Raw genomic sequence first — 20,610 nt, 5'->3', positions numbered from 1 at the left:
AAAGGAATATCCGCCAATGGCATTGCGAGTCAGCAATACGAACTCGGATTTGGTGGTTTACAGTGTCGACAATGAGGTTCAACTGGAAAAAAGTGCGGTCTGTATTGACATAAATACCGTGTGCTTGTTCTCGGACAAAACCACGATGCTTTGCAACCTCAATTTCTCCAGTGTCCCATAGTGACTGGGTGACCGAACTTTAACCAGCAGCCTCCCTACCAACAGCTTCACCATGCTTGTCTTCCCTACACAGCTTCTTGCCCTGGCCTCAGCCCTGCCAGTTGCCCTGGCATGCCTGGGCTACGAAGGCGGCGTCCCAGTGGCCACGGCATCACACTCGAACTCGGCACCCATCACCGTGAAGTCGGGCCAGGTCTACGACTGCGGGTGGGCCAGGTACGATCGCGGCTCAGGCGCGTGCGGTAATGGGGAGGGAGGCGATTCTGATGCCGTGTTCCTGGTTCAGGCCGGTGGAACACTTCGGAACTGCATCATTGGCAAGAACCAGATGGAAGGAGTTCACTGCCTGGGTGCTTGCAACCTGGAGTTTATTTGTGAGCTCTTTCTTCAATTATTTACCAAGCATCGTTGAAGTAAATGCTAACTCTCTATAGGGTTTGAGGATGTGTGCGAGGATGCTATCACAATTGTAAGATCGTTGTCCTCGTACTCTCCACAAGATCGAAAACGAGTTCCTAACCAAATCCACAGAAAGGAGACAAGGCAGGCCAGGAATCCTGGATTGTCGGTGGTGGCGCATACAAGGCGAGCGACAAGATTGTTCAACACAACGGCTGCGGTACCGTGAACGTAAGTCCCATGTGCTCCTACATACAACCGCGGCAGGATCGCAACAGGAGATGAAATTTGACTGGTAATATCTGACAATGGCAATAGATCATCAACTTCTACGCGAATGATTATGGAAAGGTCTACCGGTCGTGTGGCAACGTAAGTAGCCCATCACGACTCCCAGGACGAACTCATGTATCTGAGCTCCCTTGCAACTGCTGACCGTTCCCCAAACAGTGCTCCAGCCAATGCAAGCGCAACGTCTACATCGAGGGCACCACAGCCCGCAAAGGAGGAGAGGTCTGCGGCATCAACTCCAACTACGGCGACACTTGCACGCTGAAGAACGTCTGCACCGACGCCTCGCACCCCTGCACCCTGTACAACGGTTGCGCGGGCGGCTGCGAGCCGTCGAAGGTTGGGTATTGCTCGGGCTGAGCATCCCGGATTCACTCAACAAATGGTGTGCATGGTGGCACGGGGCATTCTATTCTCGGCGGCAAGAAACTTGGATGAGCAGTGGTCACGGCCCGAAGGTTCCGAACAGTGCGTGCGAAACATTTCGGTAGAGCTACTGTCTAAATTTAAAATCACTTGTCATATTGGCTCTCCAGTCAGTTACATCGCTTGTCCAGAGGATCGGATAATAAGCCCTCGAACATACCATCACCTCTGCATCATGCACGAGCCAGCATCCTGCAGCCGGTTGCAGCCACCCAGAAAGCTGGGTGTGCCATTTGTGGGAATAGGCGACGTAGATCAAAGCTTCGACACACAGATTGGGACGCTTTTGAGTGCAGACTACAGTATGTTTTGGTACACACTTGCAAATCACCCTTCACTGAAACAGCAACACCACAGCTTGAGCCGGGCTTACATGCGATCACCAGGCCCGTAGTATTGGATGCGGGTGTTGTTCTGCGTGTAGTCATAACCGCTTATACCAAAATTAATACTTGAAATTTTACGATATTGCCCTAGAATCAGAGTTTGCAATCTAGCCATGTTGGCCGTTAGGCTCGCGAACATTCCAAAACATCGACAACCGGCGGGATCATAAGCGCACCATCTTGTACACTTCTCCTCTTGCAATAGTCGCCGGTAGCCACATCCTTCTGGCTCCAGATTTCATGCCCCTGCAGCTAGCCTGTCTTGATTAGCCCGCTACCTCCCCAACGGGCTTTTTGCCCAGCCTCAAGGGAGACACATTTTCTTTGTCCCCTTTCCTCCTATTGAGTAGTCCAAATGGCCTTGGGCGTTGGTGTTATTAGCGTTTTTTGCCGAATGGAAATATGTGTTAGTCTCAACGCCCTGAAATTCGGTTTAATACCAGCGCTTATCCTTCCGTCGTTGTGCATGCATTTCTTTGTCCAGTCTTGGGCCAACACACCCCCCCTGCGGACCAAACATGAAGAAGCGGTCACAGCTGATAGCAAGGAGCACGCCTACCTGATTTGGTGCAGATAAATCACACAGATTCTGAAGATTCCAAGCTCGGATATTTATTTCCTGCAGGATAAGTTTTTGGGCATATCTAATTCAACGATCTTGCTGCCTTGATATCGAGGGAATTTGTCTGCGATGGTTGGCACCGGACAAATGCTTTCCAGACGCTTTGGTGTACTCGAATGCACTCTTTCCTCAATCACCTGAGCCCAGCTCTGATTCACTACCAGTAGCCTAACTATATATTTAATGAATTACAAGTTGTAGAGGGTACCATGGCTTGCGATTGCATATTTGAAAGCCAGGCGTCACGGGCGGAATTACAAAAAAGACAAACGCTAGGGTATCCCAACACCGACAATTATGCCCCCCTCCATATCACACGGCGCTCGAGCTGAGTTCAATTTCGGATTCTGTAGCGTCCCGGTCGGCATTTTCATTTACCAAATTGCTACTGCTCGGCTCGGAGCCGAGGTTCTGCGCCGTGGCCTGCGGTGTCATTTCCGAGGCCCGGCGGTTCCCCGAGTTGCCGGGGAGCTTGAAGCTGTAGGATTGCCGAGAGAGTGACTTCCGTGTGGAGACCCACTGGACAAATGGCTTGATGCCGCTCAGGGTGGCGCAGAAAATAGCCGTCGTAAGCTCGGCGTTGCTCCACACAGCCACCCGAACATTGTCACCTGGAGAGGTGGTGTCAGTTGTTTGGATGCCCGAGGTTTGGGGGGTTTTCTTCTCACGTGTCACATCCGAGGTTCTTGCAACTGTGATTATGCTATCCAATCTTAGCATGGTGATTAGACACACTCTGTATTGGATGTTAGTGATTCTGACGCTCGGTATTGTATCTGGCTCTGGGCACTGACATGATCCCGATGCAGAAGACGCCAATGACTGCGATTTTCTGTCTCATGTTCATGTTCAACTTGAGGACCGTCTTCACGGGTATGAGGAAGATAATGACATCGGTGACGACGTTGATGGCCGAGTGGGTGAGCCAAAGACCTTGCTTGCTGATGCACTTGTCGGTTGGCGAAGGGTTCCAGAATCCCGAGACGGGAACGCAAAAGAAGATGGTGGCGAAGACCGAGGCTATTCCGTAGCATACACACACGCCGACCATGACCCAGCAGAATGTTGTAACCCTTGACCCAACGAGGAATCGGAGGAATTGGAGTAGGATCGAGGTCTTGATAGCGGCCACTGATACGGCGTAACAGAGGATGCTTGCCCATAGATACTGAACGATGGTGAGAGACGGTTAGTCAGTGTGTCTTCACGATTGTTGTCATGACTGTCACTGACCATAAGCACCTTGGATAGATCTTGGAGCGGAACTTCCTGTATAGGAACACCTAGGCCATACGGCAATTCTTGGGATAGAGTCAGTCTCAGATCTCGGATTCGGATTGGGCCAAGACGACTTACGGGCGCAGACGAATACATTGTATGCCAACATTCCCATCTAATACGTCTTGTTAGCCCCCAAGCTGTCACATCAGATGATGGAATGACTCGATGATAATCAGTAGGACCCACCAGAGCAAGTATTAATACAGCATCATCGTGCTTCGCCAGTTTGATAATGCGGACCCGGGCGTATAACCTTAAACCCACAGACGCGCATGCGATTAGCGAGAACGCCACCGACGTTCCCACTATCAGGTTGAAGGTCGATTGAGGCGCCATCGGGGTCGTTGAGGATTTTGGGCTGGTTATGGGAACATGTAGGGCTCCTCGAAGTAAGAAGTCTAGAAAGTCCGGGTCAAACGATGCCAGTGATGAGTTGAGAACTAGGAAAACCAAAGCGAATTCACGCCAGATGGAACGACGACAGACAGCCCTTCCTAAAAGAAGACCGAGATGGCTGGTCCTGGGTCCTCTAACGTACGCACAGCTTTGTCCGCCGCATGGCATCAAATACCACTAGCATGCGCGTCAAGGCGGCCAAACCTGATCGATTTGATCGACCGCACTCGGACGGTCATCGTTACTCCTTTCAGGAGAGTCGCGATCCCGCACGGCCTACGCTTGGGGCACCGCAGCACACCATCAGGCGGGCCGAGTTGTCTAAAGTTGAATTCCCGTCCAAGGCTGGGGGGGGGGGATACATCCATGGGTCCCAGCATTGCCCAACCTCGTCGGCCTCCACATTTCCGAGCCGGCAGGTGTTACTGTGGTAGAGCAATCCCGTGACGAATGCCCACTGCGGGAAAAACTGGACAAATCGGCCGGTAGCGAGCATCCGGGGCAGCATTCCGGCTGCTATCGTAGTATCGCTTTAGATGACAGCTGCAGGAGCAGTGCCCTTTTTTACACGGCGGCTCTTTGTGCGATGTGGCTGTCTAGCGAGGGTCCCCGGGAGCCATTTGCCTATCGGGGATCAGTCTCGACGTTCCGGCCCCGTACAGGTCCAAGCTCTACCAAAGCGCAACTCCGTCGCTCTTTCCCATCCCGCCCATTGACATCGAGGACGTCTGTGTGCGCAGGACGGACTTGAGAGGGACTGACGACGTGCTTCCAAGCGCACCCTGCAAGGAGCAAGCTCGCAACAAAAGGGGCCCTGATATTGAACCCCTATTATCTCCGTTCATCTGATGTACGAGATATCAACTGCCGAGCCAATCAAGGAATATTAAAGAGATATTTGTGGTACGGGTCCTCTGATTCCACAGCGGTTGTTTAGTCTTCCAAGACAGTTGAGGTTTTAGACGGATCGATCCCATTTGGTTTTTTTAATCCCACGGCTACTTCCGTGAAGTCCTTGTCGTACTGCGGAGATCACTCGCACGCCACTTCCAGTCGAGTCTTGGCAAAGTTATCTGATTCTCATTCTCTTGGACTGCGCCCTCTACTTAGACCTTCCCCCCCCCCTGTCGACTCCTTTGCCCACCCACGGGGAAGGTCCCGGGACACTAACGATGCATGTGCCAGGTGGAGTTCGCAGTAAGATATACATAATGCAACAAAGCGAGCGAGCCACCGCCAAATGGGTTTCCAATGAGTTTGGGCAGAGCGAGCTTGGGGAGCGCCTGTGCGCCGAGGGCACAACTCAACTTATTCGTTGCTAGCCTTGCTAGCCGCGGTAGAGCAGTCCTTTGTCCTGGGTCATCCATGTCTGACTACTACCTCTCGGCCGATCTATTTCCATCCCGGTGTCTAGCTCGCCCGTCGCTCAGGAATAACACTCGACATCCCAGTTACTATAGCCATAAGTATGCTGATATGGCAGTGTTGTGCATGTTATACATCAATTATATGAGCTTCTTTTCCCGCCGTCAGTAATAAACCCCTGGTGGGTTGGGGAAATCCCCGGTCCAGTCGCATGTAATGGTCACACAACTCCATACCAACCTAGGCTTGTACGTAGGTTGCCGCCGCAGCCTCCAGATGTCGCGTCTGAGGAATTCCAATCTGAATATTCAATCCGTACACGCGCTACTGCAATCCTCCTCCCCCCTCCTTCCTCTTCTTCACGGTGCGTCCTGAAACACCACGGGCAACGCCGTAGATTCCTCACATCCTCGGTGGCCAAAGGTCTGAAGTCTGTCTCGTACGCACACATCCCGCGCAGATAGCCCTCGGGCCTAGCCCGGGTCACCCCGCCGAATGCTGCAGGGCCTCTAACACTCCAGAGCCACGGGACCAGATTCTCTCGCATGTTAGACTTTCCTTGGGGGCGATCGGACATGACTGTTTGTGAGAATCGAGCTGGCTGTATCCTTCTGCTCGTCATGTCGGTAGCGAACATGCGGTGGCAGGCAGGGTTTAGCAAGGGGCAAGCGGTCTGGACGATCCCCCCCCCCCCCTCTCGTTCGAATCCAACTCAAGGTAGCCATCGATAGTGGATCCGGGGGAAACAGATCCTGTACGTCGATTATCTATGTATTCTTCTCCACTTGATGGGTGGGGTTCGTCGATCTGCGTCGCTTGGAACAGGCGGCATCACTCTGCATTGACAGTCGACGACAACGAGGTTTGTTGGCGTGCCGTGATTTCAGTCAAGTGACTTGGTGTGGAGCCCACGTGTCTCTTCCGTGCTTACTACCGTCCGAACCTGGCTAGGCGTCTCAGAAAAGAGGACGAGCGGGATGAGAGACATGCTTCAGAGTGGGTATCATGGCTAGGCATATTCTGGGGACTGGTTATCAGATGAGCTTCGTCATGGCTCGCTAAGCATCGTCCATGCGGTATATCATGGAGGCTTTGACGTAGAGATGGCCAATTCTAGAGATGCTCCGAATCAAAGTACGAAGTGCGGTGCCGCAGATTCTGCAAAGCATCGCAAACAGTTCAGAGCGTGGAACGGGCCTCCCTACATGATCATATTGGCAAAAAGAAAAAAGAAAGAAAGGGGGGAGGGGGGGAGGGGGGGGAGGGCGCACGCTTGCCCCCCTGAGAGGCTCGCAGGGGCTTGAATGATCCTCTCTTGCCTACCCTCCTTCAAAAGAACCGTAGATCATAATGATGTCCTTCGTTTTGCTGTGTTCTTCTGTAGTTCATCACTCCATCAACAATTTAAAGAAGCACGTAATAGCAATCCGCTCCTAGCCCCTCTGCTTTCATACTCTAGGACAATCGAATTCTCACAGCTCGGATGACAAGCCTGGATGGATAGTACAATGTCAGGGACAATCTAGAATGCCACACACGTAGTACACCGGTGCACCAAGTGGCCCCGATGACTTCGAAAGTTCTTTCAGCTTGATGCTCGGCTGCAGTTGACCGAGATAGTCCGTGAAATTCGATTATTTTTCATCTAATCTAATCGCCTGCAGTTCCGATAGTTGACTTTTCGAGTCCAACGGTCGATTATCCCACAACTCTAACGTTGTCCTAGCAAGACGCAATGAGATTAGGATTTGCTGCAAGGCTTGGGCCAAAGGTTGAAATGTACACCCTTGATCCTATACTTAGAACGTTGGTATCAAAGAAGGTTCAAGATAATGCAGCACTTTATCTGGCTGAGTCCCATAATTCGGACATAGGAATCGTCTGCCGGTCCGTCGTCCCGTCTACGGAGCTACGTCCCTGATCTGACGGGAACTCGCTGCAGATAGCATTGGGCCCATCATCGCTCTCTTTCTATGCTCGTGGGTGCTGAGGATGATTTTCTTCTGCCCTCGGCTCTGCTGTACCAGTGGCGGCAGGTCAGTCTGGTTTAATCACCGATATTCCTGATCCACGGACAATCGGGTGGGTGGTCGGGGAAAAGTCTGCTCTGTTGTTTGGAGTGTTGCTCGTCTGCTCGTGATACACCTTAGTCTAGCTCTATATTTTCCGCACTTCTAGCCGCTGAGAATTCAATCCTCACCTTTTCCGGCTTCGATATACATGTGCCTGCAGCGTTGTGCTGTATGGAAAAGCCTGCATGATGCTGATCTTCAGTCAGACTCGCAAACTAAGATGCTGTATTTCCACATCCCAGATGACCCGTGCTAGTATTCGATCCATTCACCCCCTGTTGGTCCCCTGCTTCTGTGACATCTTCAGATTGTCAATGAGCGACGGAATCCGTCATCTACGCAGGCCACCCGGGAGGGATAGGGGCCCTGGGGTAATGTTGGTCTGGAATGCCGTTGGGCTTGTGGCAAATATGATATTATCTCATTCAAGAAAGGCATTCAATCCCTCGTGAAACGACGAGCTGTGGGCCCAAATTAGGCGTGATGCGAGGCTTCCAACAAGCACTACGATGCTGACTCCTGAGGAGGGCTTTGGGCGAAAGGTTGAATGTCAGAGGCACCGAAGGTTGTTGAGGATACAGTTTCAACGCAAGCATGTCCATCTTGGATGCCCAGCCATATCATAAGCCAACGGTGTCTTAATCAAGCATGTAGTGCTCTGTGCTGGACCAAGCCCAAGACTACACACTCATTGGAAGAGACAGTTTACAAGTCTCAGGGGGAATAGCAGATTTGGTCGCTCTTCTCAGGAATGTATATTCAGATGCACATTGGCCAAGACTCAGGATCAAGCTGCTTAATTTCAAGGGTATATACCAGCTCCGATACCTTGGAGCACTACAGAAGCCATGACCACCATATGCCTCAGTGAAAATAAATGGCTGTCACCGAGCCCCCGAAGATTCCTAGAAGAGCTCGTTCAGGCAAGATCAGCTGCGTCGTCCCACAGCTCCTCGTCCTCCTGGTCGTATGCCACATCTCTGTCGCCGCCAGCCTGGGCCTCCAGCAGACTAGCCCTGCTCGGCGCCGGCACCTCGATACTGCCCAGCCCCTCGAGGACGCGCTTGGCCTTGTCAGTGACCGCGTTGACGGCGGCCGTCTCGGCGCGGATCTGGTCCAGGCGGGTCTGCATGGTCTGGATGAGGCTCTCCCTCGCCTGGTGGGGCCTGTACTCGTTGATGCCGTGGTGCATGTTGAAGAGGATGGTCTGGATGTCGCCGGCCTTGTCGAGGATGCCCTCGGGGTTGATGCTGGCAGCGCCGATGAGCTCCAGGAAGTTGAGCAGGACGGACTTTGCGAGCCGTTTCAGATTCAGAGCCCGCTCGCGGTTGGCGTCCGAGGAGGAGTGGCTGGCGGGTGTGGGCTGGGATGCGCCGGGGACGAGGCGAGGCACGCCCATCTCCTCGAGGGTGGGTAGCTCATCTTTGAGCTGGGGGCGTCGTTAGCATTCATTGCATGCATCGCTGGGGGTGGTTTTCAAAGACTTACAGTGAAGCGGTCGCCGTAGAGCTTCCATACACCTTCCATGGGCTCAGGCGGTGGCTGCAGATGCCTGAGGTCATCTGGGAGGTCCGGTATGAGGATGTTGTCATGCGAGTCGGCTTCTGGGTGATCCTCGCGCCATTTCTTGATGAGGTCGTCGTAACGCGAAACGTTTTCGGGTCTGAAGTCACGCCAGAGAAAGTCAGGCGGGTTGGGGTATGTGGATGAGATGTTTGGCGGCTGATGCTGTGCCGGGTCTGCCATGTTGTCGTTTGCCGAAGGGTGCCTCCACCATCTATGAGACTGGCTCGGAAGCAAGAAGACCCGGGCTAGTAGTCGTAGTAAGGATCCAAAGGGGAGCCAGAGTGGAGACGAGGCTGAGGTCGAGCCTCAGGCTGAGGTTGCGGATGAAAGTCAAGACGACGGAGAGGGATGTGTATGTCACCGTTCCCACGAGGGAGGCCAAGGGTTCTGCAGTTGGCGATCCATGCGCCTCACCAGTGCAATCGGGCTATTCTCGTGACAAACAAGAGAAGACGTGCACTTCAATGTCAAATGAAATTGATATCACCATCCACTGTCGCAGGATGCCCCAGGGCGAGGCAAGTAAGCTCAGGTCAACGCGCCCAGAGTGGGAGTGACGTTGGCAGACGGCAGTCAAAAAGATGCCTGCCGGGTGTGGTTCAGTCCAGACCATCGGTACGTACCTTTGCAGCTAGCTACCCTTGCGCGGTCCGCGGGCGGTGGGCGGCATGGCTCCGCTCCTGGTCTGTGGAGCTTGGACGAGGCCCGGAAGTCTGGACATGGAAGAGCCCAGGCAAAAAGAAGACCAGACAAGACAAGACAGTTACTACCAGGACCTGGCTTTCCCCCAGTAATTCGGCACCTCGACTCACCACCCACGAGCCCACCCACGAGTAATCGATAACGATTCGTCTGTCTGACTGATTGATTGGCTGACCACGCGAACGTGGGGGGAACATGAGCGGTGGCGGCGTCTGAAAGGCGCAGAACAAGTTAGGAGAGCAGACACTTTCCACGACAAAGGGCGACAGCAAACACCCCCAACCGGCTTCGCGTGTTCCGTACACTTTGCACCTCAACAATTCGCCTCGGCCTGCGCGATCCCACGGTCCCACTACTCCCGACAATGTCCGACGCCCGCTCCCTCCTGCGCCAACAGCGCACCGCCCGCCGCATAAACCACCCTCACGCCTCCTACACCGACTCCGGCAAGCTGACCTGCACCGTGTGCCGCGAAACCCTCAGGAGCGACGCCCTATGGGAGGGCCACGCCCGCAGCGCAGGCCACCGCCAACGGCTCCTCGCCCAGCAGAAGTCCAGACAGCAGCAGCAGCAGGCTAGCCCGCCTGCCAGCGCCGCCAACGGCAGCGGGCCCGAAAAGTCTAAACCGGCGGGCACGGACACACTGAGCGACGAGGCCCTGCTGGCACAGATCATTGGCGGGGGAGGGGCCGGAGGTGCAGGCGCAGGTGCGGGCGGAGGGCAAAAGCGTAAACATGGGGACGACGACTCGGATGTGGATATGGACGACGCCGACGCGGCAGAGGAAGAGGAGAGCATACGCAAGAAGCGAAGCAAGCAGGACATCACCTCACCGACGGCCTCAAGGCCCTCCTCCTCCTCGGCTGTCGCCGCCATGCCAAACGCCGCCGCAACGAGCAGCGGCACCAGCAGCAATGGGAAGAAACACCCACAAGCGGATGCCGACGCGGGCAAGAAGACCCCGCCCTCGTCGACGCCCCCGGGCCTTACGCGCCGCACCTCAGGGACCCCGTCGCACGGCGTCGAGCTCCAGATACCCTCGAGACCAGCGACCCCCAACGCGAACGGGACATCGGGCGGGTCGACACCGAGGGCGGCTCCAATTGGGAGAAGCCCGCTCATACCACAGGACGGCCAGGGGTCGGCATCTGCAACGACATCCGCCCCGAGGGCCTCCTTCGCGACGCCAGCGACACAGCCGGCAGACACAGCAGCCACGACGACCGCCGAAGAGGACGAGGACTGGGCCGCCTTCGAGGCAGAGGTCGTCAACGCCCCTCCACCAACAACATCCTCCACCAATGCCCCGGCCGCCCAACGGACAGCAGCGGCAGACTACTCCTCCGACGCGGTCATAGCCGCCGCGCCGCTGACGGCCGAGCAGGTCGCCGCCAAGTCCCGCGAGGAGGAGCGCGAGCGGCGGCGGGTGCTCGCCGAGTCCCAGCTCGAGGACGACAAGGAGGAGGCGACGCGGGCGCTGGAGACCGAGTTCGAGGAGATGGAGGAGCTCGAGGCCCGCGTCCGGAGGCTCAAGGAGAAGAGGGAGGCCATCCGGCGGGGGAGCGCCCCTAATGCTGCTGCTGCGGCGGCTGCGGGTGAGGAGCGCGAGGGCGAGGGACCTAAAGTGGAGGCGGACGCGGGCGGGGCTAGGGCGGAAGCAGCAGGTGATGACGATGGGGACGACGACGAAGACGAGGGTGAGGAGGACGATGACTGGGCAGGTTTCAGGTTTAGAGCGTAAAGGGATGATGGGTGGCTATCTGTGAAAAGCATTTACACGCATGCATGGTCTGGCGATGGTGGGCTCAAGGTGGAGGCATCTTTGGATGGAGGGAGGGCCTTTCCAACATCGGCGTTCAAGGGGCACAGCACACATTGTTTGAACAATATATTTCGATTCATACAACTAAATGTATAACACATTCTATGATCTCAATGCTGCTGCATGATTGACCTTTCCAAGCCCACAATTCATGGGACGGCCGATACAGCCCCCCACCCAAATAGCTCACTAAGAGCTGTGGCTAGAAGGTGATTCAGCCGCGTAGTATATGTCTCGCAGCGCTCCGTCATCGTATGTGGCGTTGGAGCCAGACCCCGTCTATCAGCACTGCTGTTGGAGCCCCGTAGGCCAAATAGCCGCAAGAGATGTCCCAAAACAAAGAACGCCAGCCATGCCGATTCGCCACGTGGAAATCAAATCATCAACTGTCATCTCATCTTGTCTCATCACGAACCATACCAAGCATATCAACGAGCTTTCTAAGCTCTCATCACTTATTGCCATGCCCTCTCTGACTTACCGATCCCCACCATATATGCAGGCCGCTACTCCTCAGCCAGCCTGTATCTCGCCCTTTCCGACGCGCTCCCAGAAGCGCCGAAGCCTCCACACGCGGCCCACGCCGCTTCGCTCCTCCCACCGGCGCCGGTCTTCTGCCTTCTCTCGCCACCGCCGCTCCCACACGCCGCCGACCCACCGCCGCATGCCGTCGCGCACCTGCTCGCGCTCGACGGCCCGCCTCTTGGCTACCAAACCGGGGGCCACGGACCCGAACGGCACGCACTCGGGCGGCAGCACGGACCGCGCGACCAGGGCCTCGGGCTCGGGGCGGGCGGCCAGCCGCCGCGAGAGCCGGATCGCCGTCAGCGAGCGCGCGAGCCTCCTGGACACCACCGTCGTGTTGGTGAGGAAGATGGAGCGGTGGATCAGGTCCGTCAGGGTCGGGCGCGAGGGGCTGGTCAGCAGCGGCGGGAGGACGTTGCGCGCGTGGCGGAGGCGGAGGCGGTGGAGGATCGGGGCGAGGGCCAGGGAGCGGAACTGGTGGGATGTCTGGGCGGAGATGATGGTCAGCTACACGTTCAGCAGATCTCTTGACGTGCTGGGCAAGTATTATCATCGCAAGATGATAGGACCCCTTCCACATGGATGATATCCCAATACAAGCACCGGGCTGGAGTTTGTGCGGATCTGAGAGGGCACATCGTGGAGACATTCGTGGGCAATATGGACGTCCCCCAAAAGAGCAAAGCCCTTCCCCGCCGGGAATTCACAACAGACATGAACTCACCCTCGAGGTGGCCAGCAGATCAGACACATCCAGGAAGCCCAGGACGTGTAGCAGGACCTCGTTCGGAAGCACGGCCAGCGTCACCCTGGCGTCAGGCCCAGCATACAGCGTGGCATGCTCCTCGTGTTCTGGACCGGGAGTCGGGGTGCTGCTGGCACCGGGCGCACCACCGGCTGCGAGCATAGGCTGCCGCCAGTCCATCCCCTGTGGGTACGCAGCAGCGTCTCCCACGCCCCATGCGTCGCCCTCGCCCTCGCCCCTGTCGCTCGAGTGCCCGCATGGGGGTTGTGATGGTGATATCGGTGGAGCCGGTTGGGCATCGGCGGCCGGGCCAGGGGTGGATGGAGTACTAGTAGTAGTAGTAGTAGTAGTAGTAGTAGTAGTGGCAGGCAAAGGCAAGAGTGGTCCGACCGGTGCGGAAGCTTGCCGGGGGCGCTGTGGCGGCGGGGAAGTGTGGTCGCTGGCAGCACAGCAGGCGGAGCAGGCTCGCCTATGGTTGGGGGCGGGATTTGGGGGCTCGGAAGGCGGAGACGTGCTCGACGTGACCGGTGAGACTGCAGCAGCTGGCGTCGTGGGCCATGGCATCTGTGTGGATAGGGTGAGGTGGCTTGCCTGGTGGGCCAGCTGTGTGGACTGTGTGTCGTCGTGTGGGAGCACCGTTCCTGCAGTAGCAAGGGTTGGCGAGGCAGGAGCCGGTTGGGAGCAAAGAGGCGTTGCTGAGTCCATGTCTCTGGCCGTTGGGTACCGAGGCTTGCGCTGTGCGATGGGGCACGCTACGGGCTGTCGGCTGCAGCGCGGTCGCGTCAGGTGTCGAGGGAGAGAATCGGCAGCCTCAGTCGATCAGTCAGTTGGTCAGTTAGCCGGCTTGCCAGCCGGTTCGCCCGTCTGTTCGGATGTGGGCTTGGGACGTGGGCGTCACCAACGCAGGTACGCCTGGTTGTCTTGAAAATCCTACAGGCGCGGGACCAGGGGCCAAGGGTCCTGTCAGCTCGCGTAGGTCGGCCGTTGGGGAGGGAAATGTGACGCGTTGCGACGGAGGGGGTAAGTCGGTGGTTCAATATCAAGACTGAGCAGCGCTGGCGGCTAAAAGGTGACCTGTCATGGCCGAGTTGGGAACGAGTGTGGGCTGCGGGCTTTTGCCGATACTTGGTCAAGGATCCAACAGCCGAGGACGGACAGGACGCGAAAAGGCGCAAATTGAGGTGGCCTTGGTTGTCGTTAGCCCGGGCCACAGCAGGTGTTGACAATAATAACCAAGAGGGGCAGGAGGGGCGGTGCCTGAAGGAGGAGCACGAGCACGAGGAGCTGGGAGAGACGAGCCACGAACCTAGCGCCCGAGTCACCTGGCCGGAAACAGGTACGCGTGTGCGAATAGACTTTGAACTAGGTACCTAGCTTCTCTAAGATATGGACGACGAAGGCGATGGTCTCTCTTAGGGGTGAGACAAATCAAGTGTAGTACTAGATGGAACTGGTTACGGGATGTCTGTCTAGGCAGGTACTGCTGGAATCTAAGGTTTGGGTGCGGAGAGGTGGGTCAATAGGAGTCAGAGCCAAGTCATGAGGGGTTTGGAGGTGATCCAGGTCACTCTTAGAACGGTCAGGTGATAGTCGCGCGGTGTCGTGGTCGGTGTTGTGTGTTGCGCGTTTTGTGTGTGTCGTGGGTCGTGTCGTGGTGTTGAATCACGGCAGGAGCTGGGCCCGACCTGGGAGCCTGTTCTCGTCGTAGGTCGCAGGACGTTGGACGGGCCGTTTGAGACGAGCGAGACACTGCCCGTTGCGTTGCGTCACGTCACGTCGCCAGGGCACAGGGGTCGGGTCCGTTTCGATCTCGCCAATCGTTACATCGGTATGTACCGCGGGGAGGTACTGCCTGGTGTACACATACTCCGTACCTTCCCAACCCCCCGGTGAGCCACATGGAACAGAGGGCGGGGTTCAGGTGAGCTCGTCCCTGTTTGCGTCGCCCTTTTTTTGCTCGAGACTACTGTATACACTAGGTAGACTAATAAGTGAACCATGCACGGCTGCATGACAACTCATCATCTCTGCCTTGCATCATGTTCTGTAGTGTACTTGGAGCTGGCAGGTTCTGTGTAGAAGCCTTGGTAGGTTCCATCTGCTGCCGTCCCGTCTGCATCCTGTGCCACGTACCGCCGTCTTTGGAGGCTTTGGTCGCCCCCTGCTCTGGCGCCTTCCCCAGTCCGGCTCGATTGATGACGGCCCGCAGGGGGATTTACATATGGGACAGGACACGGCCGAAATAACGGGTGGGGCCTGCCATGCCCATATGACGCTGCGGGGTAATGGAGCAGGCGACTGCACTACGTGAAGTACGTGCCATAACGCACCGTACCGTTCCGACCACCAGCACGATGGGTCCCCATAAGCTGCTTTCAGGGGACCGCACTGATTGACACCTTCCTTGCCTCTCTGCTGTGGCGTGTTGTGGTTTCTGGTGTGTGATATGTGATCTGGTGTCGACTGGGAGGTACGTCCATTGTCTACTGCCCTGGGCAGTCAGTCTCCCCAGCACAGTACGTGATGTACACAGCAACCTACCTAGGTACGCAGCTTGTTCTGTGATGTGGTGGTCAGTACGTGCCACGGCTTGTTCCGCGCCCTCTTCCGCCCAAACATGTCGTCCATGCACCTCATCTTACCCGTTCGCCCACCACCCACACCACGCAGCCACCAGCCGTCTCCCTCGGTTACACAACATCTACATGGAACCGTTGAATGTATGGTGTCCCGTCTCTTCCCGCAGCTGTCAGTAAGTCAGCTTATCAGTCAAGTGATTTAGTCAATTTTTGATGTGTTCGTCTCGACAACTTTGCCCATTAAGGGTCCTTCCCCCCCCCCCCCCCCCCAAAGGAGCCACACCCGCGACAGGGTCACCTATTTCAAGGGGGAAAATGGCACTTGTCGAACCAGCCCTGGATCGGGCATGAACTGTATCTACCATACCTGACCTGCACGACCAGGCTGCTCACATGCATGTTCGGCAAGGTGACAAATCACCTTTAACCGTCTGCAAGACATGTCTCCAGTACAGCACAGATAGATGTCCCGAGCCGTCTGCCCTGCCTGGTTGCTAATCTGCCTTCCAAGGTTTGTCTGCCTTGTCTGCCAGTCTCCAATGTGCCAATGTGCCAGTCTGTCCAGGAAACGAGGCTCCATCGCTCCATCCATGGGTATAACAGCAAAGCCTCTTGCACCTGTGTCACTTGTCACCTTCTCGCAACTCAGCCGCGAAAGAGCCGAACTCGCTCATCCAAGATGTCATTGCATGCCGTCCTGCCCAACATTCCTGACCGAGGTCGTATCGCGTGTCCGACTATCATCACTTCGGTCATACCCATTACATGTCTTCTTCTTTGCTGACACAACCATTGCTCCGTTGTGACACACACGTACACGCCGCACCCACACACACACACATACACACACACACACACACATGTTATACCCACCCACACAAGCCATGGCACACGCATACACGCACGCACTCGCGCACGCAAATACATCAGCAGGCTCAGCAGGTTTAGAATCGATCAACTCCGGCTCTCGTGGTCGGGGACCGAGTCATAACGAGCGTCACACAAAGATACAGAATTGCTCCCCGTTTCCACTCTCGACGGCAGCAGTAGGGTTTCCATTCCACAGAAAAGGTGTCCCGCTTCACCGGCCCGCGGGTACGTCTGCCGGCGCGGCATGGAGATGACGTGCGTTCGTCTGTGTGCTTGCGTCTATTTGTTTTCATGAACATGTATGTATGTATGTAGGTATGTTTTGTATGCATGCATGCACATGCGTGCGCAGATGGGGATCCCGTTCTGCACGTCTTGCCCGGATCATCGGGGGTGGGCTAAGTACCCTGTCTGCTGTCTTGCCCGAGCAACAACTGCAACGCCGCGACGCCGGGAGAACTAGGGGGAACGGGATGGACAAGGCCTGTTTTCGGCTTATAATTCCGACAAGGAGAGACATACAGATCGTGATCTGTGTTTCCTCAGATCCCGCGCCTTGAGGTCTTTGGCTAACGTGCCCTCTCCCTTGCCCCCCCCCCCGCCTTTTCCCTCCTCTCACCATCACCACTAGCACGCTTCTCAATATAGCATAGCCACCTCATCGCCCAGTAGATGTGAAGAGCTGTGTCTTACCGGAGAGAGTAGACTTTTCCGTACAAGCCTGGGTGGAGATGCTGTGCGAGGGTGGCCGCCTTTCGGGCCACAGTCCACTCGCACCCTTGCGCCTGAGTGGTGCCCAACCAATCAGGCTCTTTGCGAGGCGCCGAGGAGGCTGAACCTGAGACGCGTCTTTGCGGCAAAAGTCATAAAACAAAAGGGACCCAATCAACAGAAATTGAGGTATAGCGTGAGGGTGATGGTCTTGTATGCGGCTTGCTGGTCACGGGTTTATCCGTTCAACGTCTGTACAAGGGCGTTTTCCCCCGCCGTCCTCGCGTGGCACATTGAGTCGTCTTGGCACCAGTTTTGGGTATTTGGTACTACTGTATCCTCCGCAACGGCCATGCAGTGCAAAAGAAAATGGAAAAGCAACTCGAAAAACGCATAGTGTCCGCTGCGGGTGAGAAGGGAAACCCTCCTGCAGGCTAAAGTGGCTGGCTGTCAGTCAGGTTGGGAGCAGGCCCCAGAAATGGGCTGCCTGTGGGGGTGCCGCTGGGCAGTTGGAATAGAGCCCACCGGGACCCTCGTGTTATGCCATTGGCTGCTTCAGCTTTCTCCAGGCGGGTGTCCAGGGATACTCGGCATAGACTTGCCTCTTCCGGCAGTTCGCATGCCTAGATCCTCACATGATTCGTGGGCCGGGCGCTGCTGCTCCCCCCTGGCTTGATCGACTCGCGGCTCCCACACACCAGCGAGGCTGTTTGGAGAGGGATGCGCTCTTCCCTGGTGGCCGGCGGCAGAGAATGGCAGCCTGCACAGCTAGGACCGTATGCCTCTATAGAGCTGGGAATTAAGGTTTTCCTCGCTTGTGCGCTGTGGACCCAATTCGTTGACACTTCGGTTTCCCTTTTTTTTTTTTCGCGGCCGAATCACAAGCCGCAGACATGGTTTCATGAGCTCACACACGGAACGGGCCGTCACCGAGACGACCGGCCATATGTCGTGACCCGCCCCGACCCAACACACACACAGTCCAGCCGCGACGCCATTTCCTACCTGCTGACCCTCAACACAGAGGGCAGTCTGGCCGGCCAGGTCTGGCCGTCCATGGTTTCCACTTTGCGGAGCGGCCTTCCCTTGGACCGAGAAAATTTTCCTTGGGCCGAGAGGAGGTGGGTATATGGCTTTGTGAAGGTGCTGCTCCAGGTATCTCCACCCCTCCGCCAACCGGCGGAGAAGAAAACGGACGTTGATGTGGGATAGGCACCAATTTTCCCATTCTCGGAAATGCTTGCGGAAGAGTCCTTTGGCGATGACAGCGGAGTTGCGGCATTGAGTTAGTGTGTCGCCGAGGGCCAGATTCAGACCTGACTGCCGAAACTTGACCCGAGGAGATTTAGCTGCTGCGAGAGCGACCTCCCGAAGGAGCAGCACAATTTCGTCACTTTTCCGCCTTCTGACCGGTTCCCCAGTCTTCTGGTCGCGATTCTGGCCGTGGTGAGTCAAGTTTGGGGAGACTGTGGTCTTCATTCTGTCAGCCAGGACCTTCGACGTACCAGAAATGCCAACTGGTCTCGCAGAAACCCATGATCCTGTCTCTGTACCGGGTATTCTCGAGGTTTGGGTTGATGATGGTCTCCTCCTCCTCCGCGATGCGTCATGGCGGATCCCGCATTTCAAATGAATATAGTTCGTCATCATCCATATTGCGGCCGGTGAACGATCGCCATAGACTGCTGCTTCACGCACCACCCCGACTCCCCGAGATGGCTCATTTACATGAGGCTTGTAATACTTGGAAGCATGCCCATAATCAACGGGTGAAGTTGTATGACGTTGTCCGGGACGTTCCCTCGCGGCCCCCAGCCCCCGCCCACGATATGTCACCGTCGCGGGCGTCCAGATCAGTACGGACAGATGGTCTGTGGGGGTCAGTATCCTGCCTGTTTTGCTCGCACTCGCTTGACACATCTTTCGTTGTCTCTTGATGCTCCCCTCTGCGCCGTGATGTAGCGCGTGCTACTTACTGCCCCACGATATGGGCTACTCTTGCTCGCCATGTCGCTCGGTCGAACAATGACTCGTCGGCCCCTGACAGGTTACCTCACGAGGCGGCCACAAAAGGCGGCCACCAAGGCCTGCAGCACCACCACCACCACCACCATTTATACCCACCCCTGGCGCGGACGGCCGCCGATCTGGCCGCCGCGGTCATGTCTTCACGTCTGGGTCGCGTCTGGGGCGCTTTACGCGGCGGACTTCCTGGAAAATACAGAAAAAAAGCCGCGATCAGCGTGAGGCGGCGTTCGAGGGAGACATCGCCATCGAGACACTGTTATTCTCCTTGCTGACATCCGATCATCACAACCATGATTCCCCCCTGCTACCTTCACCCCTGTGCCGGGTAGCCTTTGTCGGGCCACACCTGGGCATGCGCGGTAGAGTACCTTGCATGGTTGATCTGGCCTCTGGGCAAGTCAGTCACGGCCACGTCGATGGCCTGTTCCGCTTGAGCTACCCTCCCTTTCCCGTTGAGGAAGGCCTCCCCCCCCATGACATTGGGGTCAGCACTCTAATAACTGATTCCACGCTACACGCCGTCCGATGTTAACACAGACAATGCCCACAGTGGTAGGATGGTGACAGAGGGCGTTGTCGCGCTCGGTGGTTTTCCCCATCGGCTAGTGGGTGCGGATGCCGCAACTGCCACCACAGCGCGTTGGACCCAAGGCAGTCAGCACAATAGAACGACGATGGCTCCATGTGGCAACGGCGGACCCAGCCTCATCAGGCAAGTCCAAAGCCTACCTTGGGTAAAGTCGAAACCTAATGCGTCTACAGTGTCATTGTTGCGGCTGCCGCTCGCCTCGCCTCCTGTCCTGATCCTCACTCGTCCGCGGCCCTGCTGGGCACGGTAGAGAGTGGTGGCTCCGCATCATGGAGGTGGGCCGGCTCGCTGGATCATCTGGTACTGTGACTCTTGTGAGATGCACGATGTGTTGTCTCACGGCTGTCTCCCCCATTCGCTTGCCCATGCCCAGGCTGGGTGGCCAGGTAGACAGCTAACAAGCCAAAAGATCCGGCCGCTTCTCGCTGCTCGGGTTTCCGCTGTGGCCTTGGTCTGCCTCCGCTAAGCCCATACCGTACAGTGGCTAGACTACCCAGTTGCAGGCGAGACGGGCCTGCTGAACGAGCCTCCAATCCCGATGCAGTGATTGCTGATGAGCTCAGGCTGATTCACTTGCCGAGCGCCATCACTTATACTTGAGGTGCAGATGATACATCTCCTTCGCCTCCGTATGAAGCCAAGCCCGGTCGGCAAGGCCCTCGACCAGAATGGCTGTGCTGTGGGTGATTGCACGCCTGCTGGCCGGAGCATCGAAGGCTGCCCTTCCGTTCAAGGCGGACCAAGCCATCATCAGCTCAGCCTTACGAGGAGTGTGTGAGACGTCCACGAAAATGTCCCAGGGTGTTCCATGTTCTCATGGGACAAATTCCCCATAGGGCTAGGACTTTGTCTGTGTTACTGACCTTATCGACCTGCATGCTTGAATCCCAGGCCCTGGCCCCTGATGGGCGGGGCGGGCCTAGCCTGAAGACATCCGACCTGCCCAGTTGTGCCCCGTGGTACGAACTGTCCAGCTTGGTGGCGTCCGCATAGGAGATACGACGAGCAGATCACCATCCCCTTGGCAGTTCGTGTGGCGGCGGGATGGAACCGTG

At 56.5% G+C, this 20,610-nt stretch overlaps 6 protein-coding genes across 6 annotated transcripts; 3 read left to right on the top strand and 3 right to left on the bottom strand.

Moving 5' to 3' along the window:
- Positions 1-232: 232 nt before the first annotated feature.
- Positions 233-1,230, top strand: INS49_009229 (uncharacterized protein; the record flags this gene model as incomplete). Its single annotated transcript, XM_043169965.1, has 5 exons — positions 233-554; positions 615-649; positions 712-810; positions 898-951; positions 1,030-1,230. 5 exons carry the CDS (start codon positions 233-235, stop codon positions 1,228-1,230), a joined length of 711 nt encoding a protein of 236 aa, XP_043024530.1.
- Positions 1,231-2,616: 1,386 nt separating this feature from the next.
- Positions 2,617-3,355, bottom strand: INS49_009228 (uncharacterized protein; the record flags this gene model as incomplete). The annotated part of the gene is made up of 3 exons (XM_043169964.1): positions 2,617-2,915; positions 2,973-3,040; positions 3,099-3,355. The coding sequence occupies 3 exons, from the start codon at positions 3,353-3,355 to the stop codon at positions 2,617-2,619; spliced, it is 624 nt and encodes a 207-aa protein (XP_043024529.1).
- Positions 3,356-8,337: 4,982 nt separating this feature from the next.
- INS49_009227 (uncharacterized protein) lies at positions 8,338-9,164 on the bottom strand (the record flags this gene model as incomplete). The annotated part of the gene is made up of 2 exons (XM_043169963.1): positions 8,338-8,847; positions 8,907-9,164. The coding sequence occupies 2 exons, from the start codon at positions 9,162-9,164 to the stop codon at positions 8,338-8,340; spliced, it is 768 nt and encodes a 255-aa protein (XP_043024528.1).
- Positions 9,165-10,050: 886 nt separating this feature from the next.
- On the top strand, positions 10,051-11,427 carry INS49_009226 (uncharacterized protein; the record flags this gene model as incomplete). The annotated part of the gene is made up of 1 exon (XM_043169962.1): positions 10,051-11,427. The coding sequence occupies one exon, from the start codon at positions 10,051-10,053 to the stop codon at positions 11,425-11,427; it is 1,377 nt and encodes a 458-aa protein (XP_043024527.1).
- A 594-nt stretch (positions 11,428-12,021) lies between these two features.
- On the bottom strand, positions 12,022-13,342 carry INS49_009225 (uncharacterized protein; the record flags this gene model as incomplete). Its single annotated transcript, XM_043169961.1, has 4 exons — positions 12,022-12,519; positions 12,758-13,022; positions 13,108-13,247; positions 13,304-13,342. 4 exons carry the CDS (start codon positions 13,340-13,342, stop codon positions 12,022-12,024), a joined length of 942 nt encoding a protein of 313 aa, XP_043024526.1.
- A 6,881-nt stretch (positions 13,343-20,223) lies between these two features.
- Positions 20,224-20,548, top strand: INS49_009224 (uncharacterized protein; the record flags this gene model as incomplete). The annotated part of the gene is made up of 2 exons (XM_043169960.1): positions 20,224-20,325; positions 20,447-20,548. 2 exons carry the CDS (start codon positions 20,224-20,226, stop codon positions 20,546-20,548), a joined length of 204 nt encoding a protein of 67 aa, XP_043024525.1.
- Between the last annotated feature and the right edge of the window lie 62 nt (positions 20,549-20,610).

This window comes from Diaporthe citri (assembly GCF_014595645.1).
Source record: "Diaporthe citri strain NFHF-8-4 chromosome Unknown scaffold_4, whole genome shotgun sequence".
Classification (NCBI taxonomy): domain Eukaryota; kingdom Fungi; phylum Ascomycota; class Sordariomycetes; order Diaporthales; family Diaporthaceae; genus Diaporthe; species Diaporthe citri.
Note: the sequence above shows the minus strand (reverse complement) of the source record. Positions and strands in the feature narration are given on the sequence as shown.